This window comes from Ceratotherium simum, chromosome 4 (genome assembly GCF_057802395.1).
Source record: "Ceratotherium simum simum isolate JZ-2026a chromosome 4, ASM5780239v1, whole genome shotgun sequence".
Classification (NCBI taxonomy): Eukaryota; Metazoa; Chordata; class Mammalia; order Perissodactyla; family Rhinocerotidae; genus Ceratotherium; species Ceratotherium simum.
Genome location: NC_141903.1, coordinates 91,535,949 through 91,563,699, shown reverse-complemented (window position 1 = coordinate 91,563,699; position 27,751 = coordinate 91,535,949). Strand labels below are relative to the sequence as shown.

The 27,751-nt window shown below is 40.6% G+C and overlaps 2 protein-coding genes across 12 annotated transcripts in view; one reads left to right on the top strand and one right to left on the bottom strand.

Annotated features, from left to right (window-relative positions):
- The window catches only part of UTP15 (UTP15 small subunit processome component), a 53,768-nt gene that overhangs the window by 15,466 nt on the left and 10,551 nt on the right, over positions 1 to 27,751 (top strand). For 2 of the 4 annotated variants that reach the window (XM_087430185.1, XM_087430184.1), the window contains exons 2-5: positions 23,642 to 23,814; positions 25,330 to 25,422; positions 25,522 to 25,706; positions 27,206 to 27,384. In XM_087430185.1, the coding sequence (XP_087286311.1) occupies positions 23,725 to 23,814; positions 25,330 to 25,422; positions 25,522 to 25,706; positions 27,206 to 27,384 (547 nt within the window). In that variant the 5' untranslated portion in view covers positions 23,642 to 23,724. Of the gene's footprint in view, positions 1 to 20,796; positions 20,964 to 20,998; positions 21,268 to 23,641; positions 23,815 to 25,329; positions 25,423 to 25,521; positions 25,707 to 27,205; positions 27,385 to 27,751 lie in introns of those variants that run through there. The other 2 variants (XM_004420458.3, XM_087430183.1) reach the window with 2 other exon arrangements.
- ANKRA2 (ankyrin repeat family A member 2) lies at positions 10,584 to 20,696 on the bottom strand. 8 transcript variants are annotated; one of them, XM_087430189.1, is made up of 10 exons: positions 20,500 to 20,696; positions 20,082 to 20,199; positions 17,167 to 17,559; positions 16,129 to 16,284; positions 14,284 to 14,349; positions 13,465 to 13,562; positions 12,842 to 12,967; positions 12,477 to 12,543; positions 11,894 to 11,974; positions 10,584 to 11,103 (listed from the first exon to the last, which is right to left on the bottom strand). In XM_087430189.1, exons 3-10 carry the CDS (start codon positions 17,453 to 17,455, stop codon positions 11,048 to 11,050), a joined length of 939 nt encoding a protein of 312 aa, XP_087286315.1. In that variant the 5' UTR covers positions 17,456 to 17,559; positions 20,082 to 20,199; positions 20,500 to 20,696; the 3' UTR covers positions 10,584 to 11,047. The 8 variants fall into 8 exon arrangements, with proteins under 8 accessions (XP_087286315.1, XP_087286316.1, XP_087286318.1 ...); XM_087430190.1 differs by lacking the exon at positions 20,500 to 20,696 and adding an exon at positions 20,356 to 20,444; XM_087430192.1 differs by lacking the exon at positions 20,500 to 20,696 and adding an exon at positions 20,379 to 20,397.

Below are 27,751 nucleotides of genomic sequence, written 5' to 3'. Positions count from 1 at the left end.
CATCTTTTTACTTTCAATCTGTCTGCATCCTTGTATTTAAAGTATGTTTCTTTAAAATAGTGGTAGATGATTGTTGTTTGGTTTCCTTAGTCCAGGCTCTCAACTTTTGTCTCTTCATTGGAATGTTTAGTCCTTGTACATTTAGTGTTGGATTTAAGTCAACCATCTTGCTATTTGTTTTCTAATTGTCCCATCTGTGCTTTGTTCTCATATTTCTCATTTCCTGCCTCCTTTCAAATTCATCAAGTATTTTTTTATTATTCCATTTTATCTTCTCTATTAGCTTCTTAGTTCTATATTATTCTTTTGCTTATCTACTTAGGTGCCTGGTCAGGGATCTCCAAAGTGAATTTCGTATGTATTGTATTTGTTGCTCTTTTTCCTTCTAAATGAAATGCGTATGACTGGGTGCTAGGTTAATCTCAGTCTCCATAACTGGTTCAGGAATGAGCATGTGACTCAATTGCAGAAAATGAGACTAGAGGAGAGATTTTCTGGAAGCTTCTGGGGAAGTTCTTCCTCACTCTTCTGGAAGGAGTATAGGACACCTCTTTGTCTCACTGGACTGGACAGAAATGAAGACGCATATGGCCCTGTTGTTATTAGAAGCCACATTATTGCCCGAAGGGGAACCAGACTTAGGCTAATCCTGAGTTGTGGCAGTGGAGTGCAGAGCTCCAGGAACCCGGGTCTCACTTGGCATTGTTGAGCTGCTCCATCGACCAACCTTGAAGTCCACCTAACTCTGGGTTTCCTCCTATATGAGCAAATACGTTTACTTATTGGTTTAAGCCATCTTAAGTGGGTTTTATTTTACAGCTGAAAGTATCCTAACAGATACAAGAAGTATACATTACTTTTATCTTCAGAAAAGTAACAGAGGTAAATTTTTTTAAATGCCTAAATGTTGGGGATTTTGACCTTGGCTTCCTGAAGCCACAGAAATAATTTTCTTCTCTAAATTCATTCCTATCTGACATTAACCTCTGTTCTCTGTTATGTCATATTGCCCTGTGGTTGGTTAGTTTGTCTTGCATTCTCTCCCTGACTGGATCCCTGAGGCGCAGTGGCCATGACTCCTGCCCCGGGCATAAACCGTGATATTTGTGCTAGGCTTTCTCATACGACAACATTGGTTGGTATATTTTACTTCTCCCCAAGTGAGAGGCTGTGTGAACGCTGACCAAGTACAATGATCTCTTGGGGAGGGACCTGTAACATCTCATCAATGTAGGGAAGGCAGCATTATCTTTTTATTTTTTTTATTTATTTTTATTTTTTATTATTGTTTTTTTTTCCCCAAAGCCCCAGTAGATAGTTGTATGTCATAGTTGCACATCCTTCTAGTGGCAGCATTATCTTTTAAAGAATCTAGGGTGGACAGAGAGAGTGTTTATTCTCTGGAGAAGGCAGTAAGGCCAACTCTGGCCCAGGTGGGCAGAGGGGCTCTTCCTTAAACACTGACAACCTGATCCTGAAGCAGCAGAGGGACCTCCGAGGCAGGGCTCACTGAGAGAGGGGCACCCACAGTTGACTGCATTCTTGTTGACAGGCTCCTTGGCAGAGGGGCAAACACAGGGCAGACGAGTGAGAGGAGAGAGAAGTTTTCATAGCAGACGTGCGTCGTTGGGGAGGGTTACCTGGCCCTGTGGGTGAACCCTGTGAGCTGGCGCGAGTTCCAGAAGGCCAGTGCTTTGGTCAACTCCTGTGTCCCAGTGTAAATCCTGGAGCAAAGGAAGTAACAAGGCAAGCTCTTTGGCATTTGTTGGTACACACTGCTGTCCTGGGTGTTCAGAACTCCTTTTATTCAAAAGGTAAGCAAAATGAGTAAACAATCGAGTGGGCTCTGTCTTTCAGAAACACAGATTAATAAAGTGTGTTCAGTCACAACTCGTTGAGTGAAAAAAGGTGAATCACTCACAAAAGGTAAGACGAAGGTTTTGAAATTCTTTGTCACATAGGCTTAAAGGGGGACATGTTTATCTTTACAAAGGGATCACAGCATGTACCAACAGGCCAGAGAGAAAGGCTAAACCAGCTTCTTTCATAAGGTTCTTTTGTGGACAGGGTGGCAGTGTGAGAGGCAAATGTCAGAATGTGGTTTGGAGCATCCTGGTTCCACCAGCCGGGAGCCAGCTGCCCCACAGCAATGGTTCTCAGCCTGCCTGTGCATTGGAATCACCTGGGAAGCTATTACGTCCCCACGCAGGATCCCAGAATAGTAAGCCAGACTCCCCCGGGGTGAGACCAGGCATCCGTGTTTTCTAAACCTCTCCAGGTGAGTCCATCGTGCATCCTAGGTTGAGAACTAAGTGCTCTTGGAGTGGAACTTTCTTCTACCCCTGGAAGATCCTCTGCCCTGTTTCCTCAGGACACACAGGTTTCTGTTATGTCAATAAGGAGGACTGATGTTGGGATGCAGCCTAAGAAACCTTACATTAGAGCCGTGAGCACACCTCAGCTAACACATCGCGTTTTTACTTGTCCTCAGGATGTATGGGATGAGGGGAGATAATTCCTCTTTTTGCTGAGGAAGACTGGCCCTGGGCTAACATCCGTGCCCATCTTCCTGTACTTTGTATGGTACACTGCCACAGCACGGCCTGACAAGCGGTGCATCTGTGCGCACCCGGGATCCGAACCTGCGAACCCCAGGCCGTGGAAGGGGAGCACGCACTTAACCGCTACACCACCAGGCCGGCCCCATCATATAACCTTTTGAAAATTGCGTTTTATCAGTTTTGAAGGTCATTCCCTGAGGTGTTTGAGAGGATTAATCTGATGGAGCCAAATTAACTCATCTGCTGGCCCGCCTTTTCTTGGCTTCTGAAGTGAATCCTGGGTGTGAACAGAACTTTAACTTTTCTGACTCTCTAGTTCTTTTTTCCCTTTCTACTGATGTAACGTATTTGTCCTCATTTCTGGTTTGCACTCCTTCAGTAAGTTAATCCCTACTGGTGGCAGCAATGATTAAGGATTTGGTATTATGGTCAGCTTGGTGACCTCTGTTACATGTATAATGAAGTCCTGTTCTCTGGTGGGTCAGAGATGATGGAGAATCCAACTGATTAGTCTTTTTTCTTTTTGTTTTTGTTCAGTTTTGTTTTTTGATCTGTTTGTCTATTTGCAACCTCAAATCAATTAAGAATCAGATTCCCACCGGAAAGAAAGATAGCTCTTTGAGATTTTGTGTTTCTGGATCACTTCTGATCTGTGGCTAAAGTTGTCAATCTGAAACTATAAGCCCTCTGTGTGTTTGTGTATCTATGTGTCTGTGGCTGAGAAAGGCCTTTCCTCTCCTCGTGTAAGTAGAAATATTTTCCTAACGCTGGAGGGTATTTAACAACTAGATTACACTGTCTCTTAAATTAAAGGAGCACTGTTCTGATTGGTTTATAGAAATAATCATTTATATGAATCAGATATTCCCTCAAACCCCAGAAAATAAAGAAACTGAACCTCCAGTGTTTTAAGTATGCTAAACTTTTAAGAAAAGGATTATTCTTACAGAAATTACTAGCTCAGAAGCATTTTAAGAAACCAAGTTCACATAATGAAAGTGAGTCTTTGAACAAATTAGCTTAGTTTAATAATTTTGATTTTAAAAATAATATTTATTTGTCTATATCATCAGTTTCCCGATATGGAGTATGATAAGCACCCATTTAATTTTTTTTTTTTTTTTTTTGCTGAGGAAGATAGCCCTGAGCTAACATCCATTGCCAATCTTCCTCTTTTTTTGCTTGAGGATGATTAGCCCTGAGCTAACACCTGTGCCAGTCTTCCTCTATTTTGTATGTGGGTCGCCACCACAGCATGGCTGATGAGTGGTTCAGATCCATGCCTGGGATCTGAACCTGTGAACCTGGGCCACTGAAGCGGAGTGCGCCGAATTTAACCACTATGCCATATGGCCAGCCCCACATTTAATTTTTTTAAATAAGATTTGGGTCTGTTATCTCAGGAAAAGATGAGTTAATCTGAATTTCCTAAACTTTTTATACTGGTTTGCTGATCAAGTAAGATAAAATACCACTATCTAATGCTTAAGATTATAAAAGTGTAAATTTGTATCCAACTAAATTGAGTCGTGAATTTAACAAACCTCTGCTATCACCGGTAATTATATTTTATAGTTTGTCAGCTTAAACATAATTTCCAAAATCCTTAAGCAACTTAAAACTTGGATTATTATTAATCCAAGTTATTAATGAATAATTATTAGATATGTAAGTAATTTCCAAATAAGATGGAATGTTGAAACATTGATTATTAAGCATAATTTTAGGTTTATGTACTTTTGCTTCTTATTTTTATATGCTATAGATTGGCTGCATCTTTGTGACACATTAATGAAAGTGTTCATTTTTACCACTTTAAGAAAGTATAAAAAGGGGCCTGCCCCGTGGCTTAGCAGTTAGGTGCGCGTGCTCAGCTGCTGGCAGCCTGGGTTCGGATCCCGGGCACGCACCGACGCACCGCTTCTCCGGCCACGCTGAGGCTGTGTCCCACATACAGCAACTAGAAGGATGTGCAGCTATGACCTACAACTATCTGCTGGGGCTTTGGGGGAAAAAATAAATAAATAAAATTAAAAAAAAAAAGAAAGTATAAAAGGGATGTACATGGCTGCAGGAAGTTGTATATTTGTGAGCTTTTCTACTGTGCTAAAATGCTTGTAAATGCCAGACAATTCTCAGTTATTTATCTCTCACTTTTCTCCATGAAATAGAATTATTAATTGGGTTAAAAGTTGTGATTAATATGGCTGACCGAGACTATACTAGAATCAATAATGGCAGAGAAATGCAACTGTGTATGTACTTCTGTTTTTTCAAGAAAAAAGGCAGTAGTTTTGACCTAAGGTAAAGTGTCCAGAATGTGTTCCAGAATACGAAAGAGTGGAGGAAAGGTACCACTTTGGTGTATATAACAAATTGAAGAGGGGAAGAGGGAAGAGAATTTTATTTCTCTTGGTTTATAATACCTCAGTCTGAAAAGAAGCTATATAAATGTGTTAGAATTTTGGCAAATTTCTCTCAGTTTTGATGGCTTTGTATACAAAGTTATTTAAGGGAAAATAAAGCAGCTCACAAGATCTTTACTAACAGATTTTACATTAATGCAAAGCTAGAATTCGGTTTTCTCTTGCCTTGATAAATTGGTCTTAGAGCTCTTAACTAGTGGCAGCAAAGGTTATTCTTTACCTTCTGTGTAATCTGCACAGACAGCAGAAATTCCAGGTCTTACCAGAATAATTTCTGTGCTTTGTGTTGATTTGATTTCATTCTTGATTATTTTAAAAAATGAGATAAAAAGCAAAGTTTCCTCAGTTGTAAAAGAACTAAGTTTCTTATAGTGGTTTTGCCTTCTTTTGTCTCAAGATATTTTGTTATCATTTTGGTTAATTAGGTAACCAACTGTGGTTTCTCAGCAGCCATGCCACTGTTTACATAAAGTGTCTAAATCTTCTCTGATAACTTTTTTGATTTTGCCTCCCCAAGATCAGATTCTAAATTTAGAAAAGAACTATTTCCAGGAAGTTGTCTTGTATACCTACGATTATCTTTTTCGTGTGTGCGAGGAAGATCAGCCCCGAACTAACATCTGATGCCGATCCTCCTCTTTTTTTGCCGAGGAAGATTGGCCCTGAGCTAACATCCGTGTCCATCTTTCTCTACTTTATATGGGACAGCATGGCATCTCAAGCGGTGTGTCGGTGTGCGCCGGGGATCAGGGCACACCCCGGGCCACGGAAGAGGAGCATGTGCACTTAACTGCTTGAGCCACCAGGCTGGCCCCAGCCTATAATTATCTTTGAGATTTCTCAGAGGGCCCTTGAAGATCACCAAGATTTATTACTTCACTTTGTAAAGAGGGATACTGGGAGCAATCAGGTTTGCTTGGTATTCGCCATATGTCTTAATTAGCTCAATATTTTCATAAGAGCAGCATGGGAAGAATTGTCAAATCAGAAGTGATGTTCAGCCTTCCCTAGGTTAAGTTTATATGGGTAAAAAGTTATTAATAGAAATATTTCAGATATTGTATGTTTTTTGGAAAGGCCCTGGAGAGTTGATAATGCCCTTACTGTTTGTAACATGTCCTGACACTGAGGGAAAATATTGACTAATTTTTTAATAAGATAATTATGTAGAGTACAGTAGTATTCTATTATCTGTGGTTACACTTTCCAGGGTTTCAGATACCCACCATCAACTGCGGTCGGAAAATATTAAATGGAAAATTCCTGAAATAAACAATTCATAAGTTTTAAATTGCTCGAGATTCTGAGTAGTGTGGTGAAATCCTGCTCTGTCTCTGCTCCTTCTTGTGCCGGACCTGACTCATCCCTTTGTCCAACTGATCCACGCTGTACACGCTCTCCGCTCGCTAGTCACTTAGTAGCCTCTCAGTTATCAGATTGACTGTCTCGGTATCGCTGTGTTTGTGTTCAAGGAACCCTTATTTTACTTCATAATTGCCCCAAAGTGCAAGAGTAGTGATGCTAGCAATTTGGATATGCCAAAGAGAACTGTAAAGTGCTTCTTTTAAATGAAAATGTGAAAGTTCTCCACTTAATAAGGAAAGAAAAAAAATGGTATGCTGAGGTTGCCAAGATCTGCAGTAACTTTTGTTACAGTATATTGTTATAACTGTTCTGTTTTATTATTAGTTATTGTTGTTAATTTCTTACTGTGCCTAATTTATAAATGAAACTTTATCATAGGTGGGTATGTGTAGAAAGAAACATAGTATATATGTACGGTTAGGTTTGGTACTATCCGCGGTTTCAGGCATCCACTGGGGGGCTTGGAACGTATCCCCCGCGGATAAGGGGGGACTACTGCACCACCATGGAAAAGTTTACTCTTCTTCATTCCGACATTGTTATTGTAAGAAACTAATCTCAGTCATTCAGTCTCATGATCATTTCTGTTTTTATTGGATGCTTCTCTGAAGGTTCTGCTCTAAGGTCAGAGCCTCTAAGTGTCAGAGCCCCACAGAAAGCCCCACAGGAAGGTGTAGAGAGTGCCAGGCACCTGTAGCTACTGAGACCATAAAGAATAGACCCTTGAGTACAAGCTTCTTAGCTGACATCGTTTAAACACCTTTCAACCTGTACCAGCAGACTGAGTCAGAATTTCTGGATTCTAAGATTCCAAAGATTCTTTTCAATACATACTTCAGGAAAGCCCATTGCTTGACCTAAGATCCTGGGAAATAAGAATTACAGAGGACTGAATGAACTGACGAGGGAAACTTTAATTGTGGTTATTTGTGTGGAATATTGTTGTATGATTTTTGACGTTTTATTTTTTATGGATACACATAGAACTCCTTTCTCTTTCTCCTTAAGATCTCTCTAACCTTCAATTTAGTGGACTATGCATCAGTAAACTGAAATGAAACATTTTAAATAGTGTCTGATTCTCTATGGCATCTTCAGAATTCAGAAACAAATACTTTTAGTGAGTCTCTTTACTTTCCATGACAAAATAGTTATTAGTATATATTCAATAAGAATTTGTCATTCTTTTTATAATTGGACAAACAGATTGTTCAGCCAAAGCCAGACCAGAGGGTTATATTTGAGAATGAGGCTCTTAATCAGGTATAAGAAGACCATGTTAAGAAACACAGGGTTGACTTTATACGTGAAGCTAATGCCTACAAAGCCCTCCTCCCAAAACTGGCCTGGCACCTGCCTCCAGGTCCCTATCTGACTGGTGGTGAGGAAGGTCACTTCCTGAAAAGCTAGGGACCTTAGAAAATTTTCAGACCTCAAGAAGGGAGGAATTTACCCCGATTTAGTGATACTGTAGGTGAAATCTGATAGACAGACTTTCTTGGGCTTAGGCTCCTGGCCGTGGAATAGAGGAGTAAATATCGAAGTTTTTAAAAGCCTGAGATTCCTTGTGAAAGTTTCTGAATAGAAGGTAATTTTTTTGGCCTAAGTAGTTGCTCGGTAATCTAAGGCTCTAGATTTGCAGAGAAAACTTGAGGCCTATGTGATTAAATTGCTGCATGTGTGTACTCGGGCTAAACCTAACAAAATCAGCCTTTTGTGATCAAGAATGATCTTTATGATTGCAAGGCAGGAGACTGTCAGAAAAATTATCTGCAATTTTGAAATAAACAAGGGAGGCACATCCTCTCTCATTCTGGGGAGAAGTTCATCCAAGGATAATCTAGGAGAGTGGTTCTCAAAATGAGGTCCTTGGACCAGCAGCATCACCCAGAAACTTGTTATAAATTAAAATTCTTAGGTCTCACCCCAGATGGACTGAATCAGAAAGTCCAGGGTAGGACCTAGCAGTCTGTAGTTTAACAAGCCCTCCAGATGATTCTGTACACTAAAGTTTGAGAACCACTAATCTAGGGCAAACGACTTAGTTCAACTCACTGTTTACTATCAATTAAAGGTATCAGACTTAGTGAAGTTGCATGTTATCTTATAGATTTCTATCCAGTAGAGATGCAAATAATTTCTGTCCAGTGGAAGAGAGAGCCTCAAAGGTTATGGTTTATGGCCTTGTTGGACATTAACCAGATTTGTACCTACCTCAGCAGTATTATACTAACATTGCCTAAAATACCTAGCTCTTGGAATTAGTTTTAACATCTTACCGGTTTCCTTACTAATTAATGAGTTGAATAAACTCTTTGAGAGGTATTGGTTTTATATTTACATGAGAATAATGGTTTTTAACCTTTTGAAAATTATCGTCAATGGATTTCACACTGTGGTGGGAATGAGCCCTATAATACCAGGCAGTGAGGGCCTTGATGGCAGGACTGTGTCTGGTTTTGCTCAGTATTTTTTCCTCACATCAAGCACAGAGTCTGGTATATAAGCTCCGAATAAATATTTATGCAATCAATAAACACAACTTACAAAGTATTTGATTTTTTTGTTTTTGGTGAGGAAGACCAGTCCTGAGCTAACATCCGATGCCAATCCTCCTCTTTTTTGCTGAGGAAGACTGGCCCTGGGCTAACATCTGTGCCCATCTTCCTCTACTTTATATGGGATGCCGCCACAGCATGGCTTAACAAGCAGTGCATCGGTGTGTGCCCGGGATCTGAACCAGCAAACCCTGGGCGCCGCAGTGGAGTGCGCGCACTTAACTGCTTGTGCCACCGGGCTGGCCCCCAAAGTATTTGATTTTTAAAAGAGGAATTTAATTTTTTGTGTGTGTGAGGAGGATTAGCCCTGAGCTAACATCTGTTACCAATCCTCCTCTTTTTGCTCAGGAAGATTGGCCCTGGGCTAACATCCGTGCCCATCTTCCTCTACTTTGTATGGAACACTGCCTCAGCATGGCTTGATGAATGGTGCATATGTCCAGGATCTGAACCCATGAACCCAAACCCATGACCCCCCGGGCTGCCCAAAGCGGAGCACGTAAACTTAACCGCTACGCCACCAGGCCGGCCCTGGAAAGGGGATTTTCTTGAAGATATTCTCTGAGATGTGTTGGCCATCACCCGTAGAGTCAGACTAGTTTTAGATTCAATCCCAGGACAGTTTTCTTCGTTTCGGAAAGCACTTGCAAGCAATACAGAGTGGTGTGCCCAAATGGATCACTGGATTTTGTTACCTTATAATATGAACAGGAACTAACACTTCCTGGATACGTGCCATTCACAGGAAGAAGAGCCAAATGGAAGGGTGAATGGTTTTAGGTAAATCCATCAGAAGTGCTAGAATATCAATTTAAAGTTTATGCCTGACAGTGGGTGAAACACTAGTACTATTTTCACGTGATATTTAGATTGCCTTTGGGGTGAACACCTATTTTTTCTCTCCCTGTGGTTTTCCTTTTGGCAGCCTTTGCCTTCTGCATTCCAGGTGCTCCGGGGGGCAATGGTGGATGGTTAACCAGTCATCCCCTTGTCCCCCAACTCCATACAGCGGTACATTTATATCCCGTGCCAAACAGATTTCTGCCTCCTGGAAATTTAAATCCCGAGCAGAATGATCAACGAGGGTTTTAAGCTAAACATTCCCAAAGCAGCATCCAAAACAACTGGCCGGTTTCCTGATGGAGGGCCCTGGCCCCGTTTCACTCCTTGGTATTGCTTGCTTCTTCAGCTTTCTTTTCCATTCTGGATCTTTCCATTAACTCCCTTTTGCTTAAATTAGCTAGATAAGGTTCTTGTGGCTTACAACCAGTCTTATAACTGCACAACTATTTTCCAGACAAAGTGATCAACCCGCATCGCACACGCAGTGGTCAGTCGACTTGGAGCCCTGGTTCTCGCTGCCAGACTGTGGTGTCCCTCAGGCTCACAGTGCTCCTCTAGTGGAATGAAAGAGCATCTGACTTTTATGGAAGAACTGACTTCTCTTTCATGGGGGACTTTTCCTAATGAAAAACTTATTTACAAGAGAAAAATATTCTAAATATACTTCTAGAAATGACAATCTTAAGTCTTTGTTGACTGACTTACATTCAATTTATTTTAATTATATTGTTTGATCTAATGGAGGGTTCTGGTAGGACAGAGGGTTAAACTAAACATCCTAAGGAAATCCTTAGTAATCTTATAAAATTTAAAAAAACTCGCATGCAAACTAACAGAAAAAGTACTTTATTTATAACATCATTTTGTAAACAGTCACACTGTGCATTTTTTAATTCAACAATAACAATCTTTTTCCCTATGGATTTATAGCAAACCCTACCTATATAAAGTCAATGAGTTAATACAAGCGTCAAGATGAATAGGGTAGAATAATTTCTGAAAATGTTTAATTACAGCACTTGATACAAAGACAGATAACTATCTGTACCATAAAAATTTACATGCCACAAAACATTAATTTATAATTTTAAATATGTAGTAAAACACATTTATAAAGAAAGCATCAACATTAATTTTATTATAAACCAGTGAATTACTCAGGAATATTTATTAAAACTTACTAAAAATCAGTAAATATTGCAACTGAGGTAAAAATTTATAAGTAAACAAAACTATCATTTATAAGGGCCAAAAAGTAAATGGCAGGGCAGGTAACACTTTCTGATGACGATGTCTACTCCTTGATGTTTTGAAGCAGCTTCAATAAATGTGACTCAATAACCTGTTGAACTAGAACAGAGAGGTGATCAGGACCACAGCATGATGATTACAAAATTTTAAAAAGAACTATCAAATTCAAATTAACATCCCCAAATTTTTCCTAAAATAATTTCCAAGTAGGATACATTCATAGTCTAAGGGCAATAAGATTGCAATGCAATACTTAAATACACTTAAAACTCAGTCGGTCACTGACTTAGTGATCGTCCAAGTTACTGGATTTCTTATTCCTGGTTTCTAAATTTTGAAACTGAAGGAGAGTCAGAGCACAAGGTTGTTGTAAGGAACACAAAAAGGGCAACTATAAGGCTTTTTTTTTTTTTTTTTGGTAAGGAAGATTGGCTCTCAGCTAACATCTGTGCCCATCTTCCTCTACTTTGTATGTGGGACGCCACCACAGCATGGCTTGATGAGCGGTGCATTGGTCCGTGCCTGGGATTCAAACCTGTGAACCCTGGGCTGCCAAAGCAGAGAGCATGAATTTAACCACTACTCCACCAGGCCGGCCCCCTATAAGGCTTTTTATAAATAGTTTGCTACAATGTTAAACACATTGTAAATAGGTGTGTGCTTATCCTCCAGCAACTAATTATTTGGGTTGGTGAAAAGTAGTAGTAACAAACTCATTTCTAGACTTTGTAGGACTTTGTGGGTTTTGCCCACAGTTAAAAGTATTTGTCAGGAGTTGGGATAACGTGCAATGCTCTATGACTACAAGTGATGAAACAGTCTGGACCGCTGGTTTGTACTATTCATGAAGCTTTACTAGAACGAAACCTGAGAGTTCTAAAATGCTTACCACTTCTGTAGCCCAAGGCTACAGCTAAATCCATAGAATTATAACCAGAGTCGGTTTCAATTGTTGGGTCAGCTCCATTTTCTATACCAAAATAGAAAAATCGACATAAATAAAATGAAAATATGGATATGTTTGTCTATTACTTGCTCGTGTGCAAATAGTGGGACAGATTTTCAGCCAGTTTGGAAGGTGTTTTCAGGATGGTCTGACAGAGGACAGAGAGCAGAGAATTCACCTTGGTGGGTTGGAGGGGAGACACTTGCAGCAAACAGGCATCCTCTAGAGCAGCTGCAAGGCACGGACCACTACAGACAGAACTCAAGCATACAGACGCTGGACGGAGGACACAGCGTGGATTCACACGTGACCCCCAAGAGCAACAGGGACACATGCCCAGCTGCAGGCACACTGTGACGAGCCGCCTCCCACATGGCAGCCATGGCAACAGGTGCTCCAGGGTGAGGAGCAGCAGGATTAATGCAGTTAGCAAGAGTTAGTGATGCTCCCGAGTAATCCCTGGGGAGGCCAGCTTGTGAAAAATAAAGTCCTCACTTTCTAAATATTTTCATGTTTATCTGCTTACCTAACAACATTTTTACACATTTCACGTGATTTCCATGTACAGCATAAAGCAAAGGTGTCCCTCCATTCTGCAAAAAGAAAAGGTGATTTAGTTTTTTAAGGTGAGCAAGATTCGAATAATTTAGTGCTGCTGTGAGAAGTTTTACTAAGAATTGAGCATGTAAAAGTAGTTTAAGGTAATTTTAATATTTTGTGAATACTTAAATCAGAACTAATATTTGAGTTTATGACATTAACTTTTTCTTCCAGGTGTTTAACTAAGTCAATTAATTATTCTTCCAAGTGTTGAATAAGATTTATTATGTCTTCCCAAACCAAATAAATCCTCGAGTTATGGTAATTTAAAAATTAGTATCTCAGACTCACCCAATCGTATTCATTGACATCAACTCCACAACCAAGCAGCATTTGGACAATATCGGTGTAGCCTTTACTACAGGCGAAGGACAGTGCGCTTTCTCGACCTTTTCCTAAAAGCTGGGGGTCAGCACCCTGGAGTGGCAAGTGGAGACAAAAGACTTTTCAATTCACGGGAACAAGAATATTGTTATTTCTGTCAATAATAATTACAGTTCAACACTTAGGTCAGGTAACATTCTGGGGTTAACAAGGAAATGATGCCAACTTCTACTCAGGGCTGCTCTTGTTATCAGGGTGTCTGGACGCCTTCCTCCCTCCCTCTCTGCATCCTGACTGCTCTTCACTCTGGAGTCAAACCCCGCCTCCAGGAAGCTCCTCCTACAAGGCTGACAGGGCTTTGTTCCCTCTGCTTAGAGGAGCCGGGCCTTAAATCTTCTCTCACTGCTTCGTGTCTGATCAGTCTCGCCTGCCCAACTAGATCCAAGCTCCACAAGAATATGAAAAGCATTTAAAACTTTCTGGATCCTCTACCATTACATCCAGCTGGCTGGAGCTACAGAGATGTGACTAAAGACTTAACTGAACTTAAGTGACTGTACATAATACATTTTCTGAGGCTTTTTCCTTACATTCTGAAGGAGAAACTCGACCACAGCTATTTGCCCGTGTGCTGCGGCCCACATCAGAGGAGTAAATCCTTCTTCATCTGTGTGATTGATAACATTTTCTATGTAAAAGAAAAGCAGTTTTTGTGATATAATTTCACCACCACATATGAATACCACTACGACAATACTGGCATGCTAAAGAGCTGACTGTGCTTGTAGAAATTACCCAATAGATATACTTAAAAAGAATGCTAACAATATTGTTATTTAACAGCAACAAACTACATTCAACCAGCAACAGGGGAACTAGTTAAAAAATAAAAACATAGTCTATGTATATGAAATACAATGCAAAATCATGGACCTATTAAAAAGAATGAAATCAATCTTTATGTGCTTATAAATTTTATACAATCTTTTGGAAAGATCTCCAAAATATTAAGTGAAAAAAGTAAAGTGCAATGCAGTGGGTATAATATTTTCCCTCGTGTAAATAACAAAAAGCACATACATATTCTCAATATATAAACCCAAATATTAGCAGAAATGTCTTCTAGAAAAGTTTTCTGTAAACAAGAAACTTATAATGTTTGCTTTTGGGGAAACGGCTAGGGTGGTAAAGGAAGCTATAATTTTTATAATTTATAGTACTTTTTTTTTTAACTATCTATTGGGTTATCTGCCTGGTGAGATTATGCAACTATTTTTTTTTTGTCTTTATACTTTCCTAAAATAAAACTTTATACTTTAAAACTTTATACTCTCTTAAAATAAAACAATAACAAAGCTAAGAAATCCTATTAAATTTGTTTTAAATACCTTTTTCAAATAGGCTATTACCTTGTTCGATACGGGTAGCCAGGTAGAGCATCTCTCCCTGAGCGGCCAACTGGTGAACAGACAAAGCTGAAACAACACCATAGAAGCTTCATGTGTATCTGTAGGGCACACTGCCATCATCTCATTGTTCATGTTTGTGCAGCATTCTTTTCTTCCAAGACAAAAACTACCATTTTATTGTTTAAAAAATCTGACTTCAAATATACCCTAACTTAACAAGTAGCCATTCTGTATCTGAAAATTGGCTCTTACATGTTTAAGGTAATTCTGACATCTGCAAAGTGTTATTACCAATGAATACACAAATTGTTATGATCAATTATTAACAATGCAAATTGTTACTGATCTTATCAATCAAAGAAATGGTTTAGATACTTAATTTTTAAAATGTGTTCCCTGTATCCAAACTTATAAGGAAGTTGGGTCTAAAGGACACAGACACACTTCTGTCTTTTTATTGATCGAGTCCCCACTGAAGTCCCAAATGTCATTATGTCAAGACTCCATGGGTTTTTCTTAACTTTAGGAAGAGTGAGGCAGTAAACGGGAAACTGGCCTTGAGAGTAAATTCTTGAGTGCAGACCTAGTTGTGCCTAATTAGCTGTGTGACCTTGGATAACTGATTAAACATTTCTGTCTGCAACATGAGGGATGTGAACCATATGATCTCTAGGTGTTTCTTTTCAGCTCAAAAATTTTATGGTTGGAATATTTTAAGATGATCTCTTTATTTTAAAACAAAGCCAAAAGAGGCACTGTTCTATGAGAGCTCATCTTAAAAATTAGTATTACTTGATCCTGACTTCAGTGATATGACTCGGTGGCCTTCATACAGAAAGGAAAGCAATTGGGAGGCACAGGCAAATTAATATAAGTAAAACAGAAATGGCCAATAGGAAGATAAGAGTCACAGACTCTTCCTGGCTTAACTGCTACAGCATGTGATTCAAAATCAGGAGGGATACAGTGTTTTCAAAGTAAAGACATATATTTCACCGTGCTTTAGAATACAGATGCATTTACATCATATTCTCAAAGAAAGCTCCTAACATCAAACTGCTAACTGGTTTTCTCTCATTCACACACCCATACTAGAGAGAATATTTTCTAGTTTATATAGAAAAACTTCATTTTATTTCTTCTAGAATGATTCTACATTTTTTTTAAAATTATGGATTCTAAGTTTTAAAAAAGGTGGTTTCATATTCATATTATTATATTCAAATTCAAAATTACAGTAGAAATCACTTAGCTTTTACTACAAATTACCCGTTGATCAGTGATCTAGTTTATAAGTAAGATGTGAAGCCTCACACTCCAAGAACACAAAAACACTCACAATGTCTTACTTTGCACGGAGTTCAGAATAACTCAGTTTTTATAGGAAAACTATAAAGGTTTTAAGAATTAATATTTTGATCTGTATTTGTTCTCAACAGAGAAACATAAAACATGAAATATTTTAATATGCAGTAATATGTCAAAATGGTTTCAATTACTAAAACCAGGACATCACTTAAGTTTTCCAAAATAGAATATGCACTTAATGAAAATAATTTCAAAGTGAAACTCTTGAAACCATTATATTGGTTATAAGAATTTTTTGTTTTTTTTCTTCCTTTTCTCCCCAAAGCCCCAGTAGATAGTTGTATGTCATACTTGCACATCCCTCTAGTTGCTGTATGTGGGACGCAGCCTCAGCATGGCCAGAGAAGCGGTGCGTTGGTGCGTGCCCGGGATCCGAACCCGGGTTGCCAGCAATGGAGCGCCAGCACTTAACCGCTAAGCCACAGGGCCAGCCCCTAGTTATAAGAATTTTTTAATACATCAGTGGGAAATACTCACAATTTGCTAAGAGAGGTGTGGTCGAGACCTCATTTCCTCTGTGTTTGTTGGTTAAGGTAGTCGACTGTTTGATGGGGGAGAAGTGCTTTGTTGCAGAGGGAGTGTAGACGTGCCTCACTTGAATTCCAGGAGGAGATGTGTGGATATTGCATTCAGCTGAGTAAAACAAATTTAAACACATTAAAACAATATTTTAATGACAAAGCATTTCAAAGTTCTAAATCAATGTTTATATTAAAAAAGAAATAGAGGGGCCGGCCCGGTGGCACAAGTGGTTAAGTGCATGCGTTCTGCTGCGGCGGCCCGGGGTTCGCCGGTTCGGATCCCGGGTACGCACCGACGCACTGCTTGTCAGGCCATGCTGTGGGGGCGTCCCATATAAAGTGGAGGAAGATGGGCACAGATGTTAGCCTAGGGCCAGTCTTCCTCAGCAAAAAGAGGAGGATTGGCAGATGTTAGCTCAGGGCTGATCTTCCTCACAAAAAGAAAAAAAAAAAGAAAGAAGTAGATGAGGTATAATATCTTCAACTGTTTCTCAAGTCTGTACTACCATAGTGAAAGTTCCAGAAAAAAATCTGTATTAATCTTGAGCAATTTTATTCTGAGATTAGTTTTTTATTCAACAGATTGTTATAAAAGTAAATCTACAATATGATGACAGACTTCACTGCATTAAAGAATACGAAGCTAACGCCAATCAAATATTCATGGAATAGGGCATGTCAAGCTAACTGGTTTCTAAAAGGCGCAAATAATTTTTTTCTCCTATGATTTTAAAAGGTACAATAGGGAACTTTATTAGAGAATTTGTAAACAAAGGTTAAGCAAGAAATTAAAAGAAAATCAACATGTACTCATGGACATTATATAATATGAAATTATTTAATTTTGGTTTTTGTGAGATTCTAGAAAATCATATTAAAAGATGACTTCCAAACTCGCTTCCCAAACTCAAAATCCCATGATCAAAAAGGGGAAAAAAACCCCCAAATAAACAAAAACAAAACAAATGCAGATATGTATACCATAACTTTCAACCTTTAAAGAGGACAGATGCCACCTCCAGGTCAGAGTTAACCTGATCTTGAATGTTTTTACTATCCTCCTCGTTTAAGGACTTCACAAAGCGAGAACACACGTTCATATCAAATCGGTTGGGCAATATGAATTTCATTCCCATGGCAACACTCTGAGCTGATCCTTCTTCTGCACTTGCGTCCAGCTGATGTTCTCTTTTAACGTCTGGCATGCCACTCAGACTGTAACTGGTGGGACACTCTTCCACTATCAGCCGGGCTCCAATATCCAGATTTGCTGATGTAGCCATGATTTCAACTGTAGTTTCAATAATTAAAACATTTTTTGATGATTTCCTCTTGATTTTATAAGAGCAGTATCCAGTGTATTCTTGCAATTTGGATATTAAAAAACCTGAAAGAAAAAAATTAAAAATATTATATCAACTTAGGTAAAAGTACACAAAATAATCATTTTCAATCAAGTATGCAAACAGTGCTCTAACAAGCACCTATACATAATAGAAAGCATACAATGTTCAGAGGTGGAGGAATCTGGGTACAAATCCAAGTGTCACCATTTACTAGCTGTGTGAACCTGTACAGGTCACTGAACCTCTCAAAGCCTCAGCCTCACTCGTAAAATGGGGACACCACCATTAACCTCACAGGATCCTCGTGAAGACCAAATGAAATGCAGTAACATTCTCACCTCTGTCGGTAGGGTCCAACAAATTTTAGTTACCCTTTCCTCCCCTTTCCTATTCCCAAATATTGCCAAATGGATAAAAGATCAGTCTAACAATGAAAATAAACTTTCATGTAAAAACTTTAACCTCTTACCTGAGGTTCTTTTTTTTTTTTTTTTTTGGTGAGGAAGATCAGCCCTGAGCTAACATCTGCCAATCCTCTTTTTTTGCTGGGGAAGACTGGGCCTGGGCTAACATCCATGCCCGTCTTCCTCCACTTTATGTGGGACACCGCCACAGCATGGCTTGCCAAGAGGTGTGTCGGTGTGTGTGCCCAGGATCCGAACCGGCGAACCCCGGGCCACCACATCGGAGTGCGCGCACCCAACCGCTTGCCCCACCCGGCAAGCCCCCTGAGGTTCATTTTTTAACATGCTGTTTGTAAGTGGCTCTCAGTTTGAATTTAAGGAAATATAGAACTCATGTACTCAAGTCTGTTAGAGTCTATAATACCCATGATTCTTGGAGAGTGAAAAGCTTTATAAAACCTTGGTTATGATGAACTGAAGATATATTTATTTCTTAGTTTTTGTTCAGATCAAGTGTTAGCAACTTAATACAGGTTTTTATGAAAAACAAAGTGTACAGATTATAGATTGGCTTCCTTTGCTTTAGCATCTCTAGGACATTAGGATCAAAGTGTAATTTCTGGATCTCGATCTTTGTCATAAGTATTAAGAAATAAGAATTACTGATTTTTCTTCAAATGTAGATCGTCAAGACATGAACTCAATAAATGCTAACTCTCGAAGCATAGGTTATAAGCACACCTGTTACTGAATCATTTACTATTGTTTTAAAATGAGTTTTCACTAAAGTAATTGCTGGCACTTCCCTATGGACCTTAATATAATTTCAAGAGAAATTTCATTATTGTACCTAAAATTGCTTCTACAAAGATGAACTCCAAGATACATTATGGTCCTAGATATATAATCACTGAGACAGGAAGAAAATTAACACCAAGTTAAATTTTTTACGTAGGGTTTACTGCCTCTTACAAATTGTGAGAGGGTGCAGGGTGTTTTAAAATTGGAATTAATTGGAATTAAAAGAGAAAAATGCATTAAAATCACAGTGGAGGTTGGCAAACTATACATTTACAGATAACCACTGTTTACAGTTCTAAAACATTTTCCAAGATTGATCCTTGTAACAATCCTCTGGGTAGTCAGGGCAGGTAATCATTATGTCCACCGTAGTGAAGAGAAAAAGGGAGCCCATGAGTTACAGGGACCTATCCAGCTCTTCTGACTTCATCACTCTGCCCCTTACAATAAGCAGCACTAAACTAATCCAAAACTTCCCAGGGAGAAAGAGCTGAAGAAATAACAAATAGTAATAATATTAATAATAAGAGAAAGTAAAAGGTAACAAAGTCCACACACTTTAGCAAAAGGAAAGCAGAACAGGAAGTGAGTTGTGCTTCAAATGGAGACGGAGCTGCAATGCAGAGGTCTTTAAAAGTGTACTGCAAGAGACGAGCTGTTTCCCGAGGGAAGAGCCATCTCCCACAGACTCCTACCTAGAGGCGTGCTTGTGCGAAGTGCAACTCCCTGAGCTCTCTCAGCACCCTGCATATATCTCTATTTTAGCATTTATCGTTCTTTTGAACATTTCCATTTAAACTCCCAATAAATTGAAAACTCTAGAATGAGGACCACTCTAATCTTTGCACACAAAACAGTGCTTGGTCCATAAGTCTTTTCTGATCTGAATTTTAACAATGTTTCATATTCTTTTCTGTCCCGAAATGATCCTGCACGATGCTCAACAAACACCTGCTGTTTAGATCTGGCTTTACGTTCCCAACATCACCACTAAGTATCTGTGCAACCCTGGGCAGACAAATCATGCACGTTTGCTGAGACTCACTATCATCTATAAAGTGAAGATGGTTGAGACAGGCATCTCTAATATTCTTTCTAGCTCTAAACATCTTCCATGTTATAAATCAGGGTTCACAGATGGAATTACCAGGCTTTGAGTGGGAGAAGAGCACATGTACTTGGGGGGGGGGGGGAGGAGTGGAAATAGAACCCTTATCGTGGCACTGCTCCAGAGAGGAGAAGCAAAGTTGACTGGCTAGGCCAAAATTCTGAAGAACAGGAGGAGGAGGGGTGAAAAAGATGATCGAGAAGGGGAGGCGGTGAGAAAAAGAGGGAGGGCCCAGGGTAGGTAGGATCACCTCGCTGACAGCGAGCGAGGGATGAAGGGAGAGCGCCTCGAGATCAAGCGGGCAACCGTGCTAGTCCTCAGTGGATGCTCACGACGGGAGCCCCGGCTCCTCCTAGTCCCGGACTGCCCTGGAGGGAAAGGAAGGTGCACGAGGCTGAAGGACGCCTCGCGCCGACAGGCGCCCCGAGTCCCGGGACAGGCGCCCGCTGGGGCAGAGGCTGCAGGCGCGGAGTCCGCGGAGCACCGGCCGGGCCCCGCCCGGGAAGCGCCCGCCGCTCACGTACCGCGGGCGGAAGCCCGGGCTCACCCGCGGCGGGCGGGGCCCGGGGCCCGGGGCCCGGGGCCGGCCGGGCGGGAGCGCGGCGCCTCGCGACCACCCTCGACGGCCCACGGCGGGAGGGGCTTGCCATCTGCCGCCGCAGACTCACTGCAGGCCCCCGGCCGGCTTGTTTTGACCCGACGTCACTTCCGATTGCTCCTTTCGCTTTCGGGCCCCAAACCCACGCGCATCCCTGCCGCCGGTGGGCTCCCGGGTGTCTTCCCGCCGCCGCACCGCGGCCCTCCCCGCGCGAGCACGCCAGACACCGGGCCGTTCAGCCCGCCGCGCCGGGTCACCAGCGCCAGGCCAGTATCGCCCCGGCCACGCCTCCTCCCCAGCGCCCCGCCCACCGGGCCGCCTCGCGTCACCCGGGCCGTGTCGCTCCGTGAGCTGCGCCGTGACGTCACCTTCCCGCGACGGGCCGGCCGCTGGGTTCCCCCTGTGTCTCGGCGGCTGCCGCGGGATCCGCGTGATTTTCCGCAAGTGATCCCGGACGTCGCGGGAGCGGCCGGCGGGGTCCCAGAAGTTCTGCTTGGAGCCGGGGGGTCTGGGCGCAGCCTCGGGCCGGCGGAGGTAGGTGAAGGCGGCCCCGCGGCGGCGCCGGGCGGGCCCCGCGGGATGGCTCCGTCCGTAACCGGCCTCGCGCGGGCCCCGCGTTAGCGTCGACGGGATTCTCCTCCTCTGCCGGCACGTCCTCCGCCGCCCTGCGCCGCCTCAGGCCCCGGAGTGATCCGCGCCGCCGAGGCGGCGGGCAGGTTTCCCTCTGTCCTTGCTCGTGGGGGTCCGTCGCTGTCGAGGCCCCCAGCCCGCGTCTGAAGTGCTCAGTTCGTTCTAATAACACACTTAAAGACACGCTGACGCTTTCGGGAGCCGCCCGGTGAGAATTAAAAATCTCCTCTGCGCCCTCAGTATTCTCTACGTTGCTTTGAGCGCGTATTTGATGCTCTGCCCGGTATTACGCTAGGACAGGAGTACTCTTACCCACCTAGCCTCGGTCTCAGGCTCTGGCCGCTCCGCGTCCTTTCTGCCTGCTCGCTTTCCATCACCTGCTGCCTCCGCGCCTTTGCCTTGTGTCCGGCTCCCGCGTCTCCGCCTCCAGTGCTGTTCCTCGCCTTAATCTGGCAAACCGCTGCTACCGCTCCTCACTTTTTCCTTCTCAAGCTTAGCACTGTTTTTCTTAAGGCAGAGTCACGTACCCCTTGCCTGTGCTCTCGTAAGGGGCGAAGGCCCGCGGGCTAGCTCTGGCCCAGTGCCTGTTTTTGGGTAGCCAGTGAGCTAAGAATGATTTTTACAGATGAACGTTGGCAGTCTGTTTGATGAGAGCGAACATTAACTTTGAACCCCGAATTAAGTGAAATGTTATCCCCCTCCTCCAAAGAATACCATTCTGTTCATTCATAAACAAAAATTTGTACTCATAATTGTTTTCGGGGTTTCATAAGCAAAAATTTGGGAATATTTTTCTTTCTTGCTGTATAAGTAACTACATAATATCCTCCATTTTGTCTGCTGGCCTGCAAAGCCTAAAATATTTATCATCTGGCCCTTTACAGAAAGTTTGTTGACTTTTGCTCTATGGCAATGGTCATATTATAGACACCACTTGTGCTTTTAATTTTGTGTTTTCTCGTGGAACCCAGTACAGTACTTCGTTTCTTTCCTTCCACAAACATTCTTTGAGCACTTTTTAAAAAATCTTCCAGACACCAAATGTTCAGTTTAGTGGGAAAAAGAAATCATTACAATGCACTGTGATTAAGTGTATTTACATAAATAGGCAGAGTCTAGCAGAATTATAGAAGACAGGCCCCTGACCCAGTTTAGGAGGTCAGAGAAGGTTTCCTGGAGGATGTGATCCTTGAGTTGAGCTTTAAATGATAAATAGGAAGTGGTTAGAAGGAGATAATTCCTGTCAGAGAGGACAGATGAGCAAGGATATTGAGACAAGAAAGAACAGAATGTGTTAAGGAAATAACAAGAGGTGAAGCTGGAAAGGTAGGCCAGGGCCAGATCACAGAGGGCCTTACATGCCGCGTTGAGGAGCTTGGACCTTCTTTTCTGGGTAATGTTGGGCTTTGTAGCAAAAGCTGGATTTGCATTGTAGTAGGTAACTCTGACGACTATTGGAGGATGGATGAGGGAGTCAGGGAGACCTTATATTGCACTATTTCAGTAGATGAGAAGATCTGAATTAGGGCAGTGAAACTAGGTGGAGTGGACATGATGACGTTTAGAAAGATTTGGGAGGTAAAATCTGCAGGTATCGCTAACTATTTAGATGTTAAAGTGAGGAGGAAGAACAAGTCAAGGCTGAATCCAGATTCCTAGCTGGTGCCAATCACCAGCTGAAATGGAGAGTATTGGAGTATGGGAGGGCACAGACCGTGTCTGTTTCACTCACTGTTGTGCCTAGAACAGTGTCCCACACATTGTAGGTACTTGAATGAACAGAAAAGTTTCCCCCCTTTTAATCCTTGATTGCCATGTTTCATCAAAACAACCTTTAAATATTCTGCCCATATTTATTTTGGTGTTACATGCCTTGTTTTCAGGCCTTTTGAAATAGAGGATGAGTTGCACCACTGGAATCATTCACCTGATAAAATCGAATCTCTTTTGCAGTTGAATAGTCTGGAAAGACACTTTGGCCTAATTACATGTCAGTTAAAAGTTTTAATTCATTTTTATCCTTTTCTGTTACTTTAAACTTCTACATCAGAATATTAGCTTTTAATTTAATTTTAAGCTTTTCAATTTAAAGTGTCTACCTTGGAATATTAGCTTTGTTTTCCTTTCTTCTCGGCATTTTTAGGCTTTCAGGAAGACAAGTCTCGAGACTGTTCTTATAGATTAAATATCATCTTAAGTTTACTTTCAGGAAACTTTTGTATTTGCAGTTTCACTTTAATGTTTTCGGTTGTCAGTAAATGAATGGTCTGAACCTGTGTGCTTCTCTGTGCTTTGACTACTGGATGGCTGAGCCAGATTTATTCCCAAGAGTTATAAATTTGTCGGTTAGATGTGAGAACATTTGTGTAGCCTCTGTATAGCTGAGTAGATGGTGCAATATGGTAGCCCTAACTATTGTTCTTGCTTCGTTTAGACTGTCTCTTCTGTGTTACACTAAGTGGTTTATTGGTCACTAATCTATAAGCTACCATGCAGCCTTTTGAAAGGATGCAGAGTGAAAATCATGACTATATATACAAGTTTATGAATAACATATGTATATAAAATATTTTCTTTTTCAGACATAAAGCAGAGTCACTATAATTATTTCTAACGTCAATTTCAAACTATTTACCCTTGGATATCAGTCCAATTATATGACATTATGGCTGGTTATAAGCCTGTAGCTATTCAAACATATCCTATACTTGGTGAAAAAATCACCCAGGATACACAGTACTGGAACAACTATAAGGTAAGTATAGATGATAACTGGGGGAGGGGGAAGGGATATCATTTATGCCAATTTCTCCAGCGTATGTTCTACTTTGGATGCTCTAACAGAGAACTAATAACTAAAGATAATCTGTCAGCAGCTTATAGTTTGGGCAGAAAATTTGATATCTGATATTTTTTCTTGGAATTTTATATGAAAGTCCCTACTGCGTAATCAGTTTAATCATACAAGTGCCTAGCACAGAATCGATGCTTAATTGGTGCCAAATGAATTCCACTTTAGATTTTGAATCTCATATGCAAGAAGATTTTTTTTTCCTTTTTTAATCTAAAGAGAAAGTGATTCAAAATTAATTATTCTAGACTATCTATAAAGGCTTACAAATAAATTTTTTTTAAAGATGAACAACTAAATAGAAAAATGGAAAAAGATTGGGATTGGGAGGTTTATGGAAAAAGAAATTTAAATGGCCAATAAATATATTAAAAGAACCTCAGCTTCACTTACAATTGAAGAAATGCAAATTAAAACAGTAATTTGGGTACTATTTTTCGTCTGTTATATTGGCACAAATGAAAAATTTTGATCATCGTTACTTGAGGGAGGGAAATTGGTGAAGACTTTTTGGAGGGCAATTTGGCTTATCTATTATGATAAAAATACCTTTTGGCCTTGTAGATTCCACAGCTTGGAACTTAATAAATATACTCACCCAAATTTGCTAAGATATATGTGTAAAGATGTTAGCTGAAGTGTTATTTGTAATATTAGAAATCTTAGAAAAACCTGTGTTCATTAGTGGTGGACTGGTAAAGTAAATTATGATGTATCCTGTAATGGATGGTAAATCTGTTGCTCATATGTAAAGTTACCTAAGATGTGTTATTAAGTGAAAAGAAAGCAAGGTGCAGAATGGCCTGCGTGGTATGACTTTTGTGTCAGTTAAAAATACATGGTGTTAAATGTATGCTGTATAGGCAGAACTTTTAATAATTTCAGTAATAATCACAGAAGACTCCACAGCTGAAGAGAAAGAGTGGGGTGCGGCTTTTCAACCATATATTTATATACTTTAATGGCAGCAGGGATACTCTGGGTGTTGGGGTTTTGACCTTTTCTGCTTTCTTCATGTTTCTATATTAAGTACAACCTAGTAAATATTACTAAGAACATAAAGAAATGGTTGGTAAGAAATTATATAATGCTTTGGGGCCGGCCCAGTGGCGCAGCAGTTAAGTCCATGGTCTCCGTTTTGGCGGCCCAAGGGTTCGCAGGTTTGGATTCTGGGCGCGCACTGATGCACCGCTTGTCAAGCCATGCTGTGGCGGCATCCCATATAAAGTAGAGGAAAATCGGCATGGATGTTAGCCCAGGGCCAATCTTCCTTGGCAAAAAAAGAGGAGGATTGGCATTGGATGTTAGCTCAGGGCTGATCTTCCTCACAAAAAAAAAAAGAAAGAAAGAAACGTACAGAAATTATATAATGCTTAAATAGGTTTTACCAGTTGTAACTCTGTATTATTTTTCATTAAGACCCCTGTTCAGATCAAGGAGTTTGGTGCAGTGTCAAAAGTTGACTTTTCTCCGCAGCCTCCATATAATTATGCTGTCACAGCTTCTTCAAGGGTAAATATAATATTAAATTTATTTTTCTTTAGTATAGTTTATGTTTACCACTGATCTTGAGCCATCTGGTGAAATTCTGTGTTTTTTATCTTGTTGTAGATTCACATTTATGGCCGGTACTCCCAAGAACCTATAAAAACCTTTTCTCGATTTAAAGACACGGCATACTGTGCTACTTTTCGACAGGACGGTAGACTGCTGGTGGCTGGCAGTGAAGATGGTCGAGTTCAGCTTTTTGATATAAGTGGGAGGGCTCCTCTCAGGCAGTTTGAAGGCCATACTAAGTAAGAGACAATTTTTTGTTTTCTTTTATTTTTTTTAATTGAGGTATAATTAACATACAACATTATGTTAGTTTCAGATGTACAACATAATGATTCGATATTTGTATATATTGTGAAATGATCACCACAGTAAGTCTAGTTAACGTTTGTCACCATACAGTTACAGACAGTTGGTTTTTATGTGTTCTTGTTTTGTTTTGTTTTGTTGTAAGCTCTATTCATTTTTTGGGCTTTGAATAAAAACAGAGAGAGCAGTTTTATGAAGATTATGTACCTTATGTACCTTATTTCCTGGTTGTTCTAAGACAGAACGCTTAACTTGGTCCAGTTCTATAGTCCAGTTTCATGGGGCTCATGGATTCCCTAAAACTGTATGTGACATTTTAGGAAGTGTACGTTTATGTAGGAAGACATCCTGTTAGCTTTCATTAACTTCTTAGTGGGTTCTGTGACCTGAAAGAGATTACAAACCACTGATCTCAAGGCAACCTCACAACTACTAATGAGAACTCATAGGCCTGGACTGTATTAGAGGTTCTCATTTTGAAGTCAAGTTGGAAGGTGGATTTTCTTTCTTCTTGGATTTAGTATTTTGTCCTTTGATAAATTGAATGTCTAGGGCAATTTAATATTATAATTTTGTTCCAGGATTACCAGTGTCATTGCTGGATTGGCTATTGATTTAAAATCTTGAAAATTTTTTTTATAGGGTATTATCAGGATGGTCTTACCCCATCAGTGAAACATTTAAAATATAACAGAAATTCACTTAACATGATCCTACTTAGTGGCAAGTCTTAGATTTTTGTGTGTGTGTGTGTGTGTGAGGAAGATTAGCCCTGAGCTAACATCTGTGCTAATCCTCCTTTTTTTTTGCTGAGGAAGACCGGCTCTGAGCTAACATCTATTGCCAATCCTCCTCCTTTTGTTTTTTTTCCCCCAAAGCCCCAGTAGACAGTTGCATGTCATAGTTGCACATCCTTCTAGTTCCTGTATGTGGGACATAGCCTCAGCATGGCCGGAGAAGCGGTGCGTTGGTGCGCGCCCAGGATCCGAACCCAGGCCGCCAGCAGCGGAGCGCGTGCACTTAACCACTAAGCCACGGGGCTGGCCCAAGTCTTAGAATTTTTTAAAGAACTACTCATTTTGAAATTTTTTAAATTAAAGAAAAGTACCCTTGTTCCAACATTTAAAATGTTTACTTTCATTGAGCAGCTTAGTAGAATTGTTAACATATTAGAAAATATAATTTTAAGGCTATTGTTTAATATTCTTATTAACTTCATAGTGCAGGGGTATTTAAAATTTTAAATTGGCTTGGGGACAAACACTTGTTTTAAAGGTTTTCTTTTTCTCTCATGATGTCCCCCTACAATTACTCCCTGAAACTGAGTTGATTTTTTTCTGTTACTTTGGGGAAAAGGAATGTTTTATGTTAAAAGGTGCCAGAAATATAATTTTTTTCTTGCTTTTTAATATACTGATTCTTGCTCTTTCAGAGCAGTTCATACAGTAGATTTTACAGCTGACAAATATCATGTGGTCTCTGGAGCTGATGATTATACAGTTAAATTATGGGATATTCCAAACTCCAAAGAAGTTCTGACATTTAAAGAACATTCTGATTATGTGAGGTGTGGATGTGCTAGCAAACTGAACCCGGATCTCTTTGTAACAGGTTGGTGAACTCTTTCCCCCTCCCCCTGAAGTTGATAATTTTAGTATGGTATACTTTAATATTGCTTTGGGACTCTTGGGATAGAGGAGTTTAAAAACTTTTTATAAAGAAATATATTTCCATTTATCCAATTGCTTTATTTTCTTTTTCTTCTTTTGGTGATTGTTCTTATTGTCCTCCAGATGTGTTTGGAAGCATCAGGCTGCCTTGAAAGCACTAAGACAGTCAGAACTGTAATGGGGTTAGTACTCTGGTTTTCACAGAGCTTCAGCAGCCAAGAAACAAAGATAGTAGGGTTCAGTCTTAGTGGGTGCCCCTGCAGAGATTCCCAGACAAGTCAGTGGTCACAGTGGCCTAAAGACAGGAA

Excerpts from the sequence above, each read along its gene's own strand:
- ANKRA2 (XM_087430186.1), bottom strand. The coding sequence starts at position 20,481 with ATGGCAAGCCCCTCCCGCCGTGGGCCGTCGAGGGTGGTCGCGAGGCGC. Across the intron at positions 16,285-17,166 it reads GGCATCTGTCCTCTTTAAAG|CTGAATGCAATATCCACACA; the intron begins GTTGAAAGTTAT and ends TGTTTTACTCAG. Across the intron at positions 12,544-12,841 it reads ATGTCAATGAATACGATTGG|AATGGAGGGACACCTTTGCT; the intron begins GTGAGTCTGAGA and ends TTCTTTTTGCAG.